Source organism: Diorhabda carinulata, chromosome 2 (genome assembly GCF_026250575.1).
Source record: "Diorhabda carinulata isolate Delta chromosome 2, icDioCari1.1, whole genome shotgun sequence".
NCBI lineage: Eukaryota > Metazoa > Arthropoda > Insecta > Coleoptera > Chrysomelidae > Diorhabda > Diorhabda carinulata.
Window position 1 is genome coordinate 36,824,424 of NC_079461.1, and position 21,603 is coordinate 36,846,026.

The 21,603-nt window shown below is 32.6% G+C and overlaps 1 protein-coding gene across 1 annotated transcript in view; it reads left to right on the forward strand.

The window, feature by feature from the left end:
• LOC130904014 (T-box transcription factor TBX20-like) overlaps window positions 1-21,081 on the forward strand; it is a 52,761-nt gene extending 31,680 nt beyond the window's left edge. The window contains exons 3-5 of the mRNA XM_057816505.1: window positions 834-1,107; window positions 13,875-14,110; window positions 18,504-21,081. Coding sequence (XP_057672488.1) covers window positions 834-1,107; window positions 13,875-14,110; window positions 18,504-19,065 — 1,072 coding nt within the window. The 3' untranslated portion in view covers window positions 19,066-21,081. The remainder of the gene's footprint in view (window positions 1-833; window positions 1,108-13,874; window positions 14,111-18,503) is intronic.
• Window positions 21,082-21,603: the final 522 nt, after the last annotated feature.

Genomic DNA, 21,603 nt, shown 5'->3' on the forward strand with positions numbered 1-21,603 from the left:
GTAATTTAGTAGTCTACAAAAAATAATTAAAACGTAGTTTCGCATATTTCTCTAGGTAATATATCTCTAATTGCTAAAGAAAACAAATAAATCTGTTAATTGTGATAACGATTAAATGTGTTGTTACTCTTTATAGAATTTTTTGGTGTTTTTGTGGCATAAAAATTCCGGTGACGCCTATGATATGAAAACGGAAGTAAATGCATAGGTACACTCGAATCAACGCAACGTCCTGGAACCGAAATTAGTTATTAGCAATCTGAATTTATAGTAGTTAAGTCGCTTTCATGAATATCTGCACAATCATCGTGTTCTTATGCATTTCTACCACCTCATTAAGGCTTGCAAGTCGTTTGTTAAATGCTATTTATCACAATATGAACAGTCATTATTTTTGTTGGTTATACTGATTCGTAGTAGAATTTTATTACGGTCGATAGAATTCACAAATTCCCAAATATAAATAAAATAAAACAAATCTGGTATATATTGTGGCTGCTTTCAATATTTCACGTATGTAACATGGTGGAAACGGTTTCTTCTTGCTTCTGCAGTTTTATTAAAACAGTTCTGGGAAGCAGATGAAAATTGTGATTCAAAAAATGCAGCAGAAACAGTTAGTAAGTTGAAGGAGTAAAATTCATCTTGCATTTAGTTTATGAAACTAGTTAAAAGCTTGGAATATGAACTATAAACACCAATTTAGAACGTAATCCACTTTTGCTTTCTAATACGGATTCTACACAAAGAATGAGACACCGTTTTCCAAAAACAAAACGATTTTGAATTATTAATTCGTATATGATACATTGAAGGTTTGTTGTTTGTTGCAGGAGAATGTTTCCTACGTTAAGAGTATCTTTCACTGGTATTAGAACTGATCAAAGATACGCGGTACTGCTCGACGTAGTACCGGTCGATAATAAACGATATCGCTACGCCTACCATCGTTCGTCGTGGTTGGTAGCGGGTAAAGCAGATCCACCAGCTCCCAATAGACTATACGCACATCCCGATTCACCTTATTCTGGAGAACAGCTCAGGAAACAAGTGGTTTCTTTCGAAAAAGTTAAACTTACCAATAACGAGATGGATAAAAATGGACAGGTGAGTGTCAAACAAATTCTGTGTTTGCGATATTTGAACCTCATCAGCACAAAATCGGATGATTTGGGTCACTAATTTTATCTATTATCAGAGATAGTCGCATTTATTGAAAGAAAATGTGGTTACCCACAATTATTTACTCATAATTAACATCAATGTGCTTAGTTGAGTTCAAATGATATGAAATAATTTGAGATGGACGATATTGAACAAATCGTTATTTGATCACGTAACAGTTAAGTTGTACATCTGCGGTTATGTTAACGAGTTAATAACACCAACAGTTGGGATTTTTCGAAATGATTTTATAATTAGAAGTAGACTGTTTTAGGTTCGATTAACATCCTTGAAGGTGGTCTACCCTTCATCACCTTGTTATGATCCTTTTCCTTTATTTAGTTAAATTTTCGTTTTACATAAAAATTTTTGTTTGTCGTCGATTTTGTTAAATACGATCGATAAAACTATTTTTCTTAAAAATTATCTCTCTCAATAAATCGTCTTGATGTTAGGTCTCTATCGATAGAAAATTAGTATCAAAAAACAAGTGATCTATTTCGATTTTTATCAAAATATGGCTTCACATTGACAATTTACATAATTATATATCTCCAACAACTTAAAAATTATATATATATATATATATATATTTTTTTGGTTGTTTCATTTCAAAAATATCTTGAGGAAAGTGTCTTAAGCAAACTTAACATTAATATTTTTTTCTGTTATGTAGAAAAAAAATGATATTGATAACATAAAAGAAAAATTCAACTGTCAGAATAAAAAACTTGAATTCAAAATTGAAATCGTCAAAAACATGAAATAAATTTTCTTATTTTCACATAATGTAAAACTTCTAATATGTTGACTACATAAAATACACTTATCTGAAAACCACTCTGTATACAGGGCGAGTTTTTATACGTGTATTTATACGGTGTCCAGTGAGCAAACCTTTCTGAATTTATTATCATTATCGAAAATTATGTATTCTTCTGATTGGATATTTTATCTAATCGCTTGGGGTAAATTCTTAACCGAAATGTATGTACAAACAAATCCGCAAACAAATGTGAATGTCATTAGAGACCTTAATAATACGCATGTTTCGGTAAATAATTTTAGAAAATATCAGTTCTTTATAGATCTACTTATGTTTTCGGAAACTAAATGAAAACATCCATTTCTTTTTGTTTTCCATCAAGTTTTCAATCCAAGAAACATCAAACTGCTATCTAATGATTAAGTAAATTTCAAGTACTTAATGAGAAATTAGAATATGGAAATAACTCCGGCATAAAGTTGTGTCCATCGATCATAACTTTTTTAAGCGGTTGACGTGAAAACATGCCATTATGAAACGCAATTATTTACCGAAGAAAAATAATTTTCTTGTAAAAGTTATCGGTTTACTTCTCTAATGGATCTACCTACGGAAAATACTGTAACCAGGTAAAATATGTATATTCTTCAGCTGCAATATTTATTTTATCGAACGTAGCGATAAACATTTAATAAACAGGATCATTGAAGTTATCGCTAAGTTACAAACATTATTTATTTAACGATTATTTGAAAGGTAATTTTTGTAAAGTTATGAATGGACCCCCCTGAGACCTGGCCTGCACACAAACACTCATATTTCAATCTTCACAAAATGGATTTTAAACGAGATACCTTGTTAGTCTCTAGGTGAGAAATTTGTTGTCCTCTGGACTCCCTGTCGAGTCACACTGCACCAGGCTTTTGCTTGAGAAGACACTTGCCAAGATTTTTACGATTTAGGCCGGTTAATTTTCATATCACTAATATCAATCGATATAAATAGTTTCAAAGTTAATAAATAAAGTGCAAGTAAACGATAAAAGAAACTATTATTTCGATATTTCCCAGTTTCAACTGCAATCAAAATCGTAGATTACAAAATAATATTCCAGGAAAAGAAATCTGTTAAAAGTAAGTCAGTCATATCGTATCGAGAGGAATTGAGGAATATTTTTAAGAGAAATCGACTGGCCTATTTGTACATGTCGTGAGCAGGTGAAAGAAAGCTTTTGTAAATACGGGCAACCTCTGAGCTAGCAGCACAGCAAGAGGCTAATACAGCTACGACACATCTCTTCTTTTTCACTTTATATTGTCACATAATCATAATTCCCGATTTTAATATGCGTGACTCTTTTTTCTCGCTTCTCTATACTTATGATTAATACTGAAACTGGCGTATTATTTTGTTCTTTCACTTCTACGTATGGGGTCCTGCTGGAATTCAGATGATGCTGTTATCCCTTGTGACAATGTGTTAAATAGGGACAATGTAAGTGCGTTGTTGGATGATATTACGGATAGAAAACGTGGGTTTGTAGATGTGGAGTGTACTTTTGACGTGTTTTATGAAGTTTTAGTGACTTGCAGAATTTTCAATCATTGTACATTTCAATTTATTGTTTAGAAAGAAAGACGTTTTCATTTTAACTTTATTTTGTTTGTAATTTTGATTCTACAGTACTTTGTCGTCAATCGGCAGTGTCGACGTCTTACGTAAACAAAAGTTTTTTGTAAAATGATAATAAAAACACCTGGAATCATCGAATTCTGATGCCTACACTGGTCATTGTTTTTGGATGCTACACTGAACGAAGGGTACGTGGAAGATACTGGTAGTGAAATTGTCAAATGTCAAAATGTCAAGTGAATTTGACATTTGTAAAAAAAATCATTCAAAAGTAAAGTGATTAGAAACCTATGGCCGAATTACTAGGCGAAATTTTACGGAATTCATTCCACCATGTATAATTTCATAATGTGTTTAGTATTTGAGAACTTCCTTTCACATTTCTTGTGATTTTTTATAATTTTTACCGGTTTCGAAATTGATTAATAACAGTAAGATGATATCCCTAACACCGGCGTAAAAATTAAAATTTATACTTATGTATACTTCTACAGGTGTCATGCTTCAGAAATATAATTTCGATTTATAACTGCGATGGGAGCATTTGCTGTATTTAATTAAGCAACAAGATGTTGCTTTTGTAAAACTAATAAGAGCTTGTCAGACACGATGAATCTTTATGTGGAATATACTTATACGACAGAAATGATGTTCTGATTAATCGTTTCGTTTCCTACCTTAACCGCTACGTACTTTATTAAATAATTCATCAATTTACCCAATTTCTTAGTACTAAATGTTCAGTTTCATCTATATACTACACTACTATTTCATATATAAGTTATTTTTTACCAAGGCTCGTTATACTATCAGTAAATCGTTGGCCCCAAGCTCTCGCACTGAACATTCCTTCGTTGTTGACATTCGGGCGTCAGTCGGCGTTGTGCTACAGCCATGTAAACATGTCCGCCATTATTGATACTCTCGCCAAGTGCGAATTGCGAAGTGTGATTCGTTTTCTGCAGAAATCTATAGGAGAATGAGTCGTGTGTATGGGGAAAAGCTCATGAGTGATGGTGTTGTGCGTGAATGATGGGGACCAAGACGCGAATCTGTCGTTTTAGATGAACTGGTGCAACAGATTCACCGTTACTGCTTTTTCTACGGAATTTTCAGAAGTTTCAAGGTCTGTTTAATACTTGAATTCATTGACGGCAACTTTCTTTGAAGAGGGTATTGAAAAGATTGTCCACAGATATGAGAAATGTCCCAAGTAAGTGTCCCAATCTTTTGGTAATAGCGGAGGTTGAAAAAAAACGGCCTCGTATATATTTTTTTATTTGCAAAATTCTTTTATTTGATGATTGAAATCCCTCATAAGAACAATTAAATTTTCGCAAAAACGTCCAACAGTATATTACTTGAGTAATAATTAATTTAAATATTGTTAATTTAGTTAGGTTTAATTTATTTTAAGTACTTCATTAATTATTGTACAATTAAACAATGTATTGGTTGCCGTATGATTCTCTACATCTTTCCATTTAAAGTAATTTAATTATTTTGTTCAATTATGACAGTTAAATAAACATCAACATAAAAAAAATAAACGGAATATTTATATTAAGTTTGCTTAGGACATTTTCCTCATTAAAGAGTACAGAAACCATTTGCTTTCAATTCCAATTATTTGAAAACCTGATCTGCTTTCTCCAATGGCGCGTATTTGCAAGGAGAGATGCATAATCAATTGACCGGTTTTAATGTTATTGTTCCTCATCAGAACGGTCTAACACGGTCTAAAATGGAATAAAATTTTTTTTTCGTCGTGGCTAATAGAGGAACAGTAAATCTTGATTTCAAAATATCAAAATTTTAAAACAAGACGAAAATATATGATAATTGTTTTTAGCATTAATCATATTTATCGTCGACTCGAGGAAGCGATGTTCAATGTGTCGAGTTGTTGCAAAATTGATTTCAAAAACTGTTTCTAGTAATTACTGACTAATAGCTAACGAATTATCGTAGGTACATAACGTATTTTTAGAAATAACTATCTCGTTTTAAAAATATTGACACGAATATTTTACATTCTTCAGAATAGTGAATATTAACGTTTTAAAATTTCGAATAGACTAAAACAGCAAATTAAATTTGGTTAAATATTAAGAAGCATTTAACAGAATCCACATTTTGAAAACAAGAGCCTTCTCTTGATAGTTGCTAAACAAAAATATATAAATGAATATAGAATAATCTAAATTTAAGGGTTTTCTTCAGTTTCATGTTTGTCTTGAACCTGCCACAGCTATCTTAATAAGTAGTGCACTTTTGCTGGCACTGCAAATTGAATTTTCTTCTCAATCTTCTTATTCTTGGAATATTAACTTTTCGGAATGGCTGTGTTACATTGAGTATCCTTTCTGGGTAGCGGACTGTTCCTTTCAAATATATACTTGATGTTTCTCTGTGGACTGGACTTATATTATGATCAAATGAAAAATCCATGAAACTTGGAGCCATAGACTGCATTATTCTCAAGTGATTCTCAGAGTGGACCAGATGCATTAGACCCTGGACTGTTTACTAGTCAAGGCTTTGTAAAGTCAGCTACCTGCTTGGTGGATAAGCGCTTAACCTCTTCTGGCTTTAAAAAACTTGAATGTGAGTACAGTAGTTACAGTGAATTACTATCGAATTATCGAATTTTCCCGATGTTCTTCTTGTAGTAATTGGTGTAAAAACCTTTTCATACCAGTTGGTGGGATAGGAAAGAAAACTTTTCGATGGTTTTAGACCCGAAGCCTCATTTTATGTTTCTGATTTCTTCTCGTTTGGCCACATAAGAGTAACTTTGTGTTTGCTCCCATTGAGTTTAACACATTGACACAATTTTATAAGATTCAAATGCTTGCAGGATTTGATAGAAAAAATTGCAGTAATTACGTTGGGTATATTAAAGTTAGATCTAACTTTCCGACCATCTGTCGAAAAGTATTTTGAATGTGGTTTACGAGGGAAAAGTTTATCAACTTCTTCTTTATATAATAGTTTGTCAAATGACGGAACTATAATTGAAGTTCTTGAGTAATTCAAAGAAGTTCTGTCAAAGGGTACTTCACATATATTGAATGACGGGTTAGATACAATAAACTTATGTTTTAAAACCATTGTTTGTAATAGTCTTGGTTTGATTGTAGTCCAAGGAATGCTTAAATGTTGGACTACTCTTATCAATCATTTTCGTTTCGACTACATCGAGTTGAACTTTTTCGACGCTTCTTAATCGCATTGCATTTGCTTGAAATCGAAAAGAAAATTGGAAAAATCGTTAGAAAAAGAACAAATTATTCACCTTCAATTGCATCTTTACTATACGATCTGTTTCATAAGTTCTTAATCAGTTTAATATTCTTGTTTTTTTTTTGAATGTTATTTTCGTCATCTGCTCAAAAAATATGAAATAATCGATTAGGTGCTATATAATATGATGATTTATAAATCCGACTGTCGCTATTTTGGTGAGTTTATTATTTATTTTTTTGTTAAAGAGGGACAACACCGTATAGTATTTTGTCATAAACGCTTCTTGTCAGGTGCCTGTTTATCCAGTGGCGTCGCTCTAATAATAAACAACAAAAACCATAGTTTTGGAATTAAATTTTTACATGACATCTTAATGAATAACGTGTTTCGATTTAATTTCGGTTTTTATTAAGAATTTTTGTCGTCCATCCATCAGTATCAGTACCGTTTCGAACGAGACTTTGCTCAAAGACTTGTGTGCATTTTTATTTCGACGACACTGGCGGTTGAATGATAGTGACCAACTCCTATTTATAACCAATGGATTATACCATTCATAAACGCCGAGAACAGGTGACCGTTTAGTCGTAAATATTGCAGTTCATACGAAGCTTGGACATATAACGATAAAAATAACAATTCTAGTTAATAAAGTGAACTCCTCGTCATCGGTCGAAAACCTATTAACTGCATGTTAAGTTTTACAATAGTAATGAATAAGAAAAAACGAAGAAGCGTAAAACCGAAATGTTTTTATTGATATTGGTCGATTTTGAAACACCTTGCCTTATAAATTGATTTAAAATACCATGTAGATGGGCCAGCGTACCAAATTGGACAAGATATAAAACGTAAACAAACGGTATAGCAGTTTCGTACAGTTCAAATGAATCTTTTTACTATATAGATGCCTAAAAAAAACATATTACTGACCCTTAATAGAAATAGAAAAGAAGTTCAAAGGTTCTAAATATATTCAGTAAGTTTTGCCTTTTAAAATAGATATTTAGTGGGCCTTAAGAAGTCTTTTCCGAAGAGAAAAATATGTGTACAAACGAAATGCTTTTTTTGATTAAACTAAAACAGTTGATGATGTTTATTTCCTTATAATGTATGAATTGAAGTCCTTACATACATCTACTAAAAGAACTTTCTTTGCATCATCTCCAAACTTTAAATACTCGACAACAGATTGAGGTTGTTGCTCATGTAGGAGTTTGTAATTGCTCCATTTCACTTTAAAGCTTAAACACTAAGTCTTAAATTGAATTTTTCCAAGGAAAATTACGTGAAGCGATTCAAAATCTTTTTCTCAATGTGTAACAGGATACGTCTTTTCAACTAAATGATACATCTCACCATAATTGATATAGTGTTTATTCCTAAAACGTCATTTTTATATGGAAATTTATTTTCTCAAATTTACCGTCAGGAAAATACTCATCTTCAGAGAAATGCAGTAAACAATCTTTCATTCGTTTCGTTGTCTGTTCCTCAATCTTCATTTTCAAAATCTAAGTGCAATTTACTGCTACTAAGTTTTTTGAAAATAAATTTTAGTCCCAATTTTCTTCAAAAGACGAAGATCATGAACGACCGCGAACCGATACGATTGTATTTGATAAATTAATTATATAAAACTTTTAATTCGGAAAATTATTTTTAATGATAACTCTTGTCAGAAGATCCGATTTGATGGAAATACGAAGGGAACGAGCTTCGAGTCTGATTATCATTTCGTATCGCTATGGAAACTTTCTTTCCGAATTGAAAGTTCAAAATTTTGATGTAATGTCAAAATTCAAGTAAAACGGATATGAATCTTCTGGACAATTACGAAGTGAGTTTCAAAACTAAAGAATACATATCGAGAGTGTGTTGTGATATTATCGAAGATATTTTGAAATCGACGTACGACGAAGAGAATCCAATTACCACAGCGCTCGTCAAGTGCTCTCAAGGTACCCAAACCGAATCTACTTTTTACAGACTCAATCCCAGAAAATATCGAGGTCTGTTCAAAGGATATAAGAAATGGTTGAAATTATTAGAATAAAACCGAAAATTGAACAGTGTTACGAATTTATAATTGAACATAATCCGTTAGCGACGAGCTTTACTTTTATAACAAACATACAAAGAATATTCAACGAGATTTAAGTACTTTAATTTTGAATAAAGAAACGATATATGGATAGGAACGTGTTTACTTTAAACAACAGAAGAACTGGGGAAGTAAGGGAAGAAATTCCAATAAATGATCCCGTTGAAGATGTTAGAGAAGCAGCATATTTAATGGCTCAAGGAGATAATAGACATTTGGAAGATTTAATAAGGACCGTTAATCAAAATATTATCGTGAACGTGAATATGTCTTTTTATTTTAAAATTATGATTGTTATGTTAACGATAAATACGTTGGTACTGTTCAAATGGTTGATTTGGGATCATTTTTGTATGACTTTTCAAGTGCAATAAAATTAAATGAATTTGTGTTCAAGTTAAATTTATCAATACACAAAACACGCCTGTAAATATCTACTTCGAGACAAAATCTTCAAAACCAACAGAGATACGGTAAAAAAAAATATATACTGTATCAATGGGTTCAAAATAATATCTAGACATATATTAATTCGTGTTGGAACGTCCTGCGATGATGTCCGATGCCTATTGTTTTCTATTATTTCAAGCTTCTCTTAGTCGTCTCTCGCTCAATCTTTCCGATCTTCTTCCTTGGTTAGAAAGCTACTGTTATTGTTTGGCTTTTCAGTATATGTCATTCATTTGGAGCGTTAACAACAATAATTTTTTATTTTTTCATTGAAATATATCGAACTTTGTTCCTGAAAAAGTGTTTTTGCGGGGAGTTCTTCTTCATTACTTTAATATGAAGAAAAATGTTGCCGAAAATCATCGTATTTTGGAGGAAGTTTACGGTGAACATGCTCTAACTGAGCGAACGTACCAAAAGTGGTTTCCACAATTCAAAAGTGGTGATTTTGACTTGGAAGACGATGAACGTTCTAGGCAGCCAAAAAAGAACTGGAAGCATTACTCGATAAAGTTTGTTACCAAATACAAAAAGAGCTCGTGTCACTCAAGCAGCCATTTAAAAATTTTTAAAAGCAGTTGTATATATTTGCGGTTTTGCATGTCCGAAATGCTGCCGAAACGTCATTTTTTCATCGGATTGTTACTGGCGATGAAAAATATATTAATTATGACAATCCCAAGCGCCAAAAATCATATGTGAAATCCGGTCAACCAGCCAATTCAACGGCAAAGCCGAATATCCATGGTTTGAAGCTAATACTCTCTATTTGGTGGGATCAGAAGGGTGTGCTGTATTATAAGCTGCTAAAATCGACTGAAACCATCAATGAAGAACAATATCGAACACAATTAATTCGTTTGAAGTGAGCAGTAACCGAAAAACGCCAGGAATATGCGATCAGACACGAGGCAATTTATGACAACGCTCGGCCCCACGTTGCTATTCCGGTTAAGAACTATATGGAAAACAGTGGAAAGTTTTACCTCGCCCGCCTTATAGCCCTGACTTTGTTTACCATTTGTTCCGGTCGATGCAGAACGCTCTCACTGGAAAACGGTTCACATCAGAGTAAGATATCAAATTTTGAAGAAAAAAAACCGCACGAATTAAGTTATAGACTAGAATTGAGCTATGAATGTCTTCTTCTGTCGCCCTTTTCACTGGACTTTCTCAAAAGTGACTATTTTTCGTTTGAAAATTTGAACAAATAGTCTGGTGGACAGGGATTCCAACCACGGAATAATCTCATTATCAAAATTGACGAAACGTTGTAGAGAGGAAGTGGTTCACTTATTTTGACTCGATTTTACAATCTCCAACATCGTGAAATAGGATGGAAGAGATGTCACTATTATTGCCTGATACATCCTTCACATTATATATAAAAAAAGACGTTTTTACCGATTGGTTATTTGAGTATATTCGTCAAATATTCAAATACAAGTTGCAATTACTTGTACATTTGCATATATACTCATTCTACATCGAAGTATAATTAATTCTCTTCTGCAAAACGTTGTTCATGTATATTCATATATAGACACAACGAACACAAGTTTCAACTCGAGCTTTACTTAATAGTCCAGTCAAAATAGACATTTGACTTAGGCAAAATTCGCATAGAGCTGAAAATTGACAGAGACGTTAAATATATCATTATAAGAGATATCGCGGTTCTAATCATTAGAAAATTCATATTTTACAAAATATGCACACATTTCCGCACCACCTATGAGGTAATGTACTTGGCCCCAGTAGGTATACTCCACGATCTATTGTAATAAAGAAAGTTTGATCATGATTAAAACCGCGATATCTCACGAATGGCGAGTCGTAAGAGAAAAAGTGACTTGACCATTTTTGTAGAGAATTGTGTGATCTACAACTTTTGTCTGACCTACTTTTACGATAATACTCACTGTTTTCGAGAAAAATGGAAAAAACCTTAATTTTGTACTTTCGACCTTGAATAAAATTTTTTTCAGAAGTAGGATCGAAAGGGACTTTTGACATTTCATTTATAATGATTTATTTAACGTCTCTGAAAATTTTCAGCTCTATGCGAATTTTGGCTAAGTTATGACTTATTTTGACTGGATTATAACGTATCAACAGAGGAAATGATTTGAATTTTTAGATAGTGCACGTTACGACAATAGAACCGGCGTTGCCGGTTTGATTTTTAAATAGAAATTTGCGTTCACTTTAAATTATATCGTCTTTCATTTATATACCATTTTTTGTTTTTAGAATAAAGTTTTAATTAGTTTCCTTCAAAACCTGAGATAACTGGAAACATTAATGATGAACACATTGTTTTAATACTCATAAAAGAAGCTACCATATGACGAGAAGCGCTATAGACATCACAATAGCCTCTATATAGCTTAACGTCGATAAAGAAAACGTTTTTAGTGATTTAATAAAATTAGCTATTAACTGACAATTTATATACGCGCCTTCCTCCACATTAACTTACCAACATTATTAAGAAACAGTGATTATCCAAGTAAAAACCCTCTAACGACATTTATGATTTTCCAAGACAGTATTTCCGATTACTTGTCCCCAAGTCTGATATTAAATACAACTATTGGCAATGGTGTTTGTAATCGCTGTTAACGCCGTTAACTGTGACGAACGCGCGTGCGTTCACGCTATCTAAACAAGTGAAGTTCGCCGCCGTCTACGAAATCGGCGGAGTTGCTAAGCAACACGTCACCTAACTCTTGCTGCTGCAATAATGATTGGTGGCATAGAGGCAATGGCTGCCGTACACTCTACTACGGTTCTACGCACCCCATCAACAGATTATTACACGGAAAAGGTAGGTAAGAGAGGAAAATATTCATTCGTAAATCAGTCGCGAATACGGTACGTTCAATAGGGGAAAATTCGGTGACGGAGGATGAATTTTTGAAATAAGAAATTGTTTCTTCGAGAAATTATATTTTAGTACGCAGACGAAGAGGTGGAATAAGGTGGAACTTTAAATAAAACGATATATTTGATCTCACAGTTCTGGACCTCGTCCTCTTCAATATTTCCTCTAGTTTTAGGTATTGAGAAGAATATTTGATATCTGCACCAAAAACCACCTCAAAAACAATTTTTAGATGGCAAACTGATTGTAGATGATGAAATTATACAACAAGAAATGGAATTTAAATATCTAGGCATAGAAATATCGATGAAATCGAAGAAACCAAACGGAAAAAGCAGCGCGAAACTCAGTTTACCTGAAGGATACAATCTTCCGAAATATATCGGAATCGAGACCAAATCCCGAAACTACAAGGCCGTCATCCGCCTGTATTTACATACACAGCGGAAACCAGACCAGATACATCGAAGACAAAAAGAAAATAGTGCGCGGGATCGCTGGAAAAACACTTTTTGACATGAAGAGAAGAAGAACATGGATATTGGAGAAAAAGATCGAATGAATGACGACAGAATGGTTAAAAAAGCTAGAGACAAGTCGCACTTATGACGCAGAAGCGTTGGAAGACCTCGCGAGAGATGGAGCGACAACTTCTCTAATAATTAAACGGCAGAGGATACGAAGAAAGAAGAAGAAGACTTGTGTTTTTTAAAGTGTTACACTCATATTGAAGATGTAGACAAACTGATAAGGGTCATTTCAATTAGATTTACATTAGAAAATTGCAGTGAATCCTCCATATCTTCTGGTAGTTCACAGAAAAAAGTAGTTTAATGATGAAATTAGAAATAATGATACAATAATCACATTTATTATATGTGATTAATGAAATACATCGAGTTGTACGCAAGTAAATGTCGTGAAGCGTGAGAACGTTCGAAATAATACACCAATCAAATAACAGTATATTTTTACTTACAACTTTTAATTGTTATAAATTATGATTAATACGAAGGCTTTGCTCGCCCCTGACTCATTTACAATAAAACTTTTATACATATTTTTCATCATAGCCCACGTTTTACAAGATTTACACATTTCGAAGATTACCCGGTGAAAATCTTGCGGATAATTAATTCAATTCAAAGCCTTTTCGAGCCTCTGCGGCTATGGCAGTAAGCAATCAACATTTTTTATTTTTCATTTTTGAACCAAATTCGAAAAAAGTACGAGTAACTGCGACTCCCTTTTGCAGATTTCCACCCATTTTGGTTACTGTATCGTAGTGAAGAATCCGTCGTAGGTGTTAACAGTTCTGTTGTACACGACTGTTAGTTAATTACACCGAATCTTGAAATGAATTTGCACTAGAGTCAATAATTATTTAATCCCAGCACGTTGCTCGACACGATTCATTTTGATACTGAAATATGTGACTTTCTCGACTCTCGGATTATGATAAATATTTTCTTTTATTCATAACTGGGTCTAAGTATGAACGAAATTGCTTGTAGTAATGACGAGATTTTCGTTACTTATCTTATAAATGGAAATATTGTGTGTATGTATTATTATTGTTAATTATACTCGAATTATCAATTTAATGGTGTTGTTCTTTTCAGATTGTTCTCAATTCAATGCACAGATACCAACCGAGGATTCATCTAGTGAAATGGCGAGAGCATTCCGGTCCTATAAACGACCTTGAAGTCGAACAATACAGAACTTTCATTTTCCCCGAAACCGTTTTCACGGCGGTAACAGCATATCAAAATCAGCTCATTACGAAATTGAAAATCGATTCGAATCCATTCGCCAAGGGTTTCAGAGATTCGTCAAGACTTACAGATTTTGACAGGTATGTCTAAATTGTTTCTCAAATAGATCCAAAAGTTAAATAATTTAGTTCTTCATATTGGACATCGTTGTTGGTACTACTCTTTCGAGGTACCTTTTGCTAAAATGGGCAGGACGTTTACAGAGTTACAGTATCTATGACTTGCTCGTAGAATCAACGGTTTTTTTTGCCATGCCTATCGTCTTAAGATGAGGTAGTAACCTATCCGAAGACCAAACACCTGTTTGATGTTATTTTTGGACGAAAAGTTCCTCAAAGCTTTTAGCTCTAGTCACTCATTCAGTTTTATGTTATTGTGACTAAAAAATTAATAGTTGATTCAATCAAATTTCCAAAAGTTCCTTCGTATTTTTGAAATAACTTTGGTAACTGTAAGAGGAAATCAGAATCTTCTCATCACGAAATTGAAATCGATTCAACTCATTCACTAACGGTTACTGAATTGTAATTTATCAACATATTTTTTAGACGATGAAATTTCATTAGAATTAGTTAAGCTTTATGAATGAATGAATGGAACAAAGCGAAAAAATCATAATATTTCTGATGAATTTTCCATTTCCAGATATTCAAATTCACTTTATGAAACAAAACGAAACAAAAAATTACCGGCTGGCAATTTGTTTTATCTTATTTATTTATAACTGAAATATCCGACCAAATATAGTCCCACCTCTAGCACATTCTCATTCATATTGTGATGGAAATTAATTTACGTGTTTTCAAAACTGGCTCGATGTGGCAGTAACGCTTAGAGGTGTTGTTTTCAAACGCCGACCTGTAATTTAAAGCAATCGATGTCTTCGAAGGGAATTTTGATGATATAATGACGAACGGGAATTTTCTCACACCTCAGGTAGATTGTCGTGCTTTCCTACTTATTTTCTCAACTGTTAACTGGTTTGTAAATTAGACAATAGCACGATTTAAGACGGGCATAATAAAAAATTCGTAATTTTATTTCGACAAAAATGCTGTAGTCCACTGAAGATAATGGTAATAAAAATTACGAGATTAAATACTTAATTTAAAAAAAAAAGTAGAAAGGTTTCATGGAATTTGACTGAAAATTCCTGAAAGTACTGCTTTTTTAGCTGGGAATAGACTCAACCGAACGTTGATCAGATGATTGGAATCGTTAATGGAAACTTTTCGAAATCTGTGTCGTGCTGCTGTGATAATTCGTGAATTGAAGTTTTCGTTCACACCTCGTATTCTTCAAATAATGGCAATTGACCGATAGGATTAATTTTCTTTCGATATTAATAAATTAGACTTCTAAAGGGAACGGAAATAAGAGTGGAATTTGGGAAAATTCATCAAATTAGAAATAAAAAAACGCATTTTATTCAACAATGTATCCATCTACGTATCCATTAGAATTCAGGATGATCTATCATCGTACGAATTGTCTAACGGTGATGATAACATAAAAAAAAACTATTTGAACTCGAAAAACCCATCCAAAAGGCATTAGCTACGTTTTCCATCAAGTGTAATTGTGCGACTTCCTTTAAAACCGGTAATTACGGACGTTTGATCATTTTTTTAACACTTTAACAACTTTTTTTTCGAGCAAAAGAAAAGAAATCGAATACGTTTTAGTTTTCCGCTCGCTGCAGCGTATTTTTTTTTTTTTGTCAAAACAGTTGGTACCACCGAAATAACGAAAAAAAAAATATATTTCCCTAATGACAGTACCTCTAATTCGTTTCACACCGCAGCGGCGTGAAATAATTACAAGGTGTTAGACAAACATAAATTTGGTTCAACCCATAACATGATCAATAGTAGTAAGGCGGCGTTTCAGCTCTCAAAAGGGACCCTATCTACCGAATTGGATTCTATTATAAAGAATTGATTATTAGGTATAGAGATGGGAAATATTATATATAAATAACTGTTATTGTTTGAGCTAGGATATTGAAAGGATATTTTAGAATTCAGTATTAGTGCAATCAGTGATATAGCGCTGATAGACGCTTGGGCATGGACATTTCTTATCAGGGATGAAAGATGAAGCCAGAATTCGATAGAGAATAAAATTCTGAATAAAATACGATTGACGGGTTTTGTCGAGAAATCAATAGTTTTTTAGTTATTCACGATTGAAAACTTGGAATTTTCAGTGAAAAAAACCACGTTTTGGAAGTACATATTTTGCGCGAATAACTCGAAAACTACGCATTTTATTAGAAAAAGTGTGATGAACAAAATTATAGCTTATAAAAAAACAAAGAAGATTATTTTTTAAAAAATGTTTTACGTTCAATACATATGAATATATGATTAGTTAAAGGAGACTTATTTTGGAAAGAATACTCGCTCGAATCGATGGGTTCAACTTCAAATAACGGAAAAGAGGTCGATTTTGTGGTACTCAAAAAGACTTTTAAAATGAGCACTTGAAAAAATAAATTAGACAAAAATTGAAGAAGCTATAGTCAAAAATAAATTGGCTGCTCATATTTTTTAAACAAAAATGAGCAGTTACAACTGTACCATTTCCACCAAAATTAAAATTAAACTTAGATCTTCGACAATTAGTTTTATTTTAATATTATTCATACGATCTCAAAGTTAGACCGGTTTAGAATAAGTATTTTTTGGAAAATATATAGTAAAAGTTGGAAACTGGTTTTTTTTGTATTGTTAAAATTGCATAATAACCCTGAAATCAAAAGAGATACGTAAAAAATTATAAAAAATAAAAACGTAGCTTTTTTATTTCTGTAAATTTTGAAATTAAAGGAGATATTACCGTTTAGAGTATCCACTGTAGTGAAAGAATGACCTGCCTCGATCCCTTCAACAATTTATAGCTCTTGAAATGTCCATTAAAATGCTTTTTTATAGAATACTGTAGCTTTAAAATTCATCGGGTTATGATTAAAAAACCAATGACATTTTTTCGGAGCAAAATGTTAGAATTTGAGTGCGCGTAAGCGTTTGGAAACGTTTATATAGGCAAATATTTGTATACGACTGTACATACATACATACATATTTACATGCTTGTATATACTGTTTTTAAAGGTTACATAAGGGTTGTAAACATAAAATATATAATAAAATACTCTTAGAACGTGAAATACTATTTAATCTTTACGCTTGAACAATATTTTTGCCATTAAAATGATTAATTTTTAAAATTTTTTTCACGTAGAAATAGTTTTTACCCCTAAAAAATAACAAGCATCAATCGGAGTTATGTCACTTTTGATATTATGCCTAAGACGAAACTTATTCTAAATTTTCATACAATTCCAGTCAGTTTAAAAAAATTCGGAGGTTACACCTGATTTTCACCTTCATTGACTGTACTATATGTGTAAATATTTTCTTTTCGTACGTTCTATTATCCATAATAATTTCATAAGGTCAACGAGGAATAACTTTTTACATATAGTTTTAGAAAAATTTCAACGTTCCCGTGTTTTTTAAATATTAACTCTTAAGCATATTATTTACTTCGTCCATCTCTAGCAAATCTCAAGAACTGCGTGATCGAGCGTTGCAGCCTGTACCGAAAACAATCAATAATATTGAGACAGGGAAGTTGCGCGTTGAGGTGATAATGAGAAAAGATGCCCCGCCTTTTACCAACAAATTTGGTGGCGTCAGAAGATTAAGAAGTCTTTGAACATGTGCAAAAATTAATAAATAACGATGTGTGCAATTATGCAAATAAATATTATGCAGAAATCGATTTAATTATATAGAAAAAAGTTTAGTATTTCTTTAGCTTTGCTCGACTCGGCTAATCTGGAGTATGAATTCCTCTTCTGATTTTCACGTTTCATTCCTCAAAAAAGGCATAAACCTAAATCAAATTTTGGAAAAATAATTCAATGGGTCTAAATCTGGTACACATGGTAGCAATTCAAACTTTACTACTACTACAAACAAATTCGTAAACCTATGAATGGTAATGGTGTTTCATGAAGAAAAAACTTTTTCCTCTAATCCAAATATGCCTGAATTTTTTAGTTAAAACGTCGAAATCAGTTCGAAAGCTACTAGCTCAACCGGATCTCTGTTTTCATTCCATTGTTTCAAATATTCATTCAAATAATTCCGATTTTCTACTTCGATTGAAACAACTTCTTGTCACGCTTTCTATTCTAGTGTGAACCGACTCATATTGGAAACCGCGTTAAGGAAAAGTATCGAATTCCGTAGCACTGGTTGCGCAACAAATATTGATTTACGAAAAATTTTCAAATTTGAAACGCGTCTTCAGGTCTCCAGTTAAACTAATTAGTAAAAAGGTTTTGTTTAATATGTTTATCTTCAGAATCAGTTTTATCAATATCATTATCAATATTTTTATCGCGTTTTTGATATATATGACAAGAAGCAACCTGGTTCCAAGCATTTTATTTTGTTTCAGAGAACCAATGGATAGTCTCTTCATGGATCAGCATTTCCTGCGGTCGTCGCTACGCTTGTACTCCGGCGACACACTCGATACGGAAAATAACAACGCAAGCTCTTTTTTTTCTGCTGCTATGGTGGAAAAAGCTAGGGCGCAACTTCAAATGTGGGGTCGCGCAGGTGTGGCATACAATTCCAACGAACTTCAAGCTTTCCTCCTCAACAGCACTCCTAATCAACAAGTATTTTTAGGTCAAAGACAATCGGTACCGCTTGGTATTCCTAGCCACCTTTGGAATCAAGGTAGCGGCGCTTCGTGGCAAAGTCCTATTCACAGTGGCTTACCACCAGGATTATTAGGACCTCCCGCTTCTCACAGACCTCAACTTACTCCTCCTCCTTCATCTACTCCTAGTTCGTCCGGATCTCCTTCACCTACCTCCATTAATACTTCTGCTGATTTGAGGCTACCTAAAGCAATGTTTCCCACTGCTATTCATCATAGGTTTAGTCCCTATGCGACGATTTCCAGACCTTTAGGGTCTTCGGTGAGTCCTCCTTCTAGGTCTAGTAATTGATGTTGAATAGAAATTTAAAAAAACTGTATGTAAAAGTTTATTTGTTTGTTGATAGTTTAAAAAGCTTTCATTAAATCAAAAATACATAAAATGCTTTGATGTAAAATCGACTATGTATATTGTAGATTTGATTGAATACATTTTAAACTATCGACAACGCGTTATAAATAGATTTTGGTCAACCGCCAGATAACCAAAGAGTCATGTAAGACGTTAAATGTAAAAAATTCCTTTGTAAATATCGGACTAGGTATTTAGAATGTAATTAATTTATTGGGAGATCTATAGAGTGTCTAAAGAAATAGTACAATCACCAAATTTTTTCTCAATCATCCTCACAATTTAAATGTCGATATAAATTTCTTTGACAAGTGACAGATAATGTCGCTTACTTTAATATTTCGATGAAAAATGAGATTTTTTCCAAAATTTTTTATACATAAATGAAATAGATTTCAATAATTTTATTTCGAGTAGGTATCGATTGTAATTTTTTTAAACATTCTGTATAGTAGTGATATGGAATCGTGTGCATGTCTTATTCATATTTTATACAAGAACAGTATTAAATGTAAATAGCACAGTCGGTGTTTCTACCTAATTCTCCGTGGAGAATATACAAAAATGTTCCTTTCCAAACAGTAAAAAACCAGTGATAGAAATTTTTTGATACAGATTTATGAATCGCACTTTTTGAAATGCTTACAAGGTCTACTAGTTCGAGCACTTCCAGTCGACGATCATCCAGTAGATTTTCTTCAACATTTCAGGAGAGTCGTCATCTCATTTGGTCGACAACTGCGATGCTGGTCTTCGCACATCGTACGGCCTTGTTATAACTCTAAAGTTAGAATTTGTCTCACTCATAGTATAATCTAGTTCAACTTTCATATTAGTTGGTCTAAGTATCATATAGTATCCAACAGGACTAATGTATCTCAAATACCATCCGTGACACGGACAATTGGCTCGATGGGAGTATGAATTCTCGATATTACAACACCATCTAGTACAAGAATCGGAAACTACTTTCCTGATAACCTATGACCAGTTCTAATTGCAGCTACTGTCATTAAAACATTGAAATTTTTACAAGAAATAATTATCATGGAAGGGACAATTATTACCAAAAGACTTAAATAAATTGGAATAGTTTTAAGGACTTTCTTTTGGGTTGACGTCTTTGTTCCGATTGGTTTTTTTGGACTCCTGGAAACCAGTCTTATGAACATACATATATACAAAGTAGACTTATCGGCCAAGATTTTTTCAAAATTGTCGTATAATTCGTCCGTTTTTCTTTTAGTAAATCCATTATATCGTACTTGAAAAGTTCCAATTCTTTTTTTCGGAATAACTTCAGGCATTTCCTAATTTTCCCACTTCTTCCTAAAAAAGAAAGAACTTTTTCTCTGTAGGTTTGGTGATGGTGATGAATTATAAGCGAACCAACTGAAATATTTGGAGTGAATTAATGACTCGATGAACCAAACAGGTTTTTGGTAATCGTAATGGATTTTGTTCTTATTGTAAATCAGTACGGTTCAGCATCGGCTGGATTTTTTCTTACAGTCGACTATTTGGTTGATAAACAAACTCACTAGATTACAGAAAATTTTCCTTTCTATCTGTCATCATTATTTATACAGTGAAGCTGAATTAGGAATGTTCTTTTTTAAAAAATTTTGGATTATCAAACGCACCTTTCGAATGTTTATTATAGTAAATATTTTGATTTGTGTTTGTAAACCAATTTCACTATGCGGAACTTGATTTAAAGTTAATTAGATACGATACATTTTCAAATAGTTAATAATTTTTCAATTACTGGGAATTTTACTGTTGAATTTATGATTGTAGGCTGTAAATTAAAGTGTATTATAAACCAAGTCGTAATCCTTAATGTCAATTATCGTTTATCTAGATTTTTATTCATTTCTTATTTATGTTGATTATTACTTGTTGTGTATATATTAATGGACTGTAGAATATTTAAAAATAAATTTGAATATTTGATTTTTTCGTTTCATTTCCACCTTTCGTCTTCAATATCCCTCAAACTCGACAATGAATTGGAAAATCTCTAAACACTAAACAAAATAACATAAGGAAAATAATTATTCATCCTGTATGTTATTAAAAAGAACCAATAAAATTTAAGGAAGTTGAGAAACTTTTAAGTACGCGTTTACTCATATCCAACAACATGTTTATACACAGTGCGTCCATAAAATAACGCGTAAATTCCTTATTAAGTATATAAATAGTGAGATTAAAAAATTTCGAAACAAGTCGGTTTCTTATTTTAATATAATAATTTTTTGAAAGATCTATCTATGATACAGGGTAAATAGCATTCGAATATTGATGTTAAAAACAGTTTTATCTACGAATTTCCCTTATTCATATACTAACCCCGGACTAAACACTAAAAAGTATTTCTTCAAATAAATTTCTATTTCTTGAAAAAAAAGCTTGTAAACATCACTTTTGAAAAAGGAAACTAAACCAATAGATCATCAAACAAGATTAAAGGAG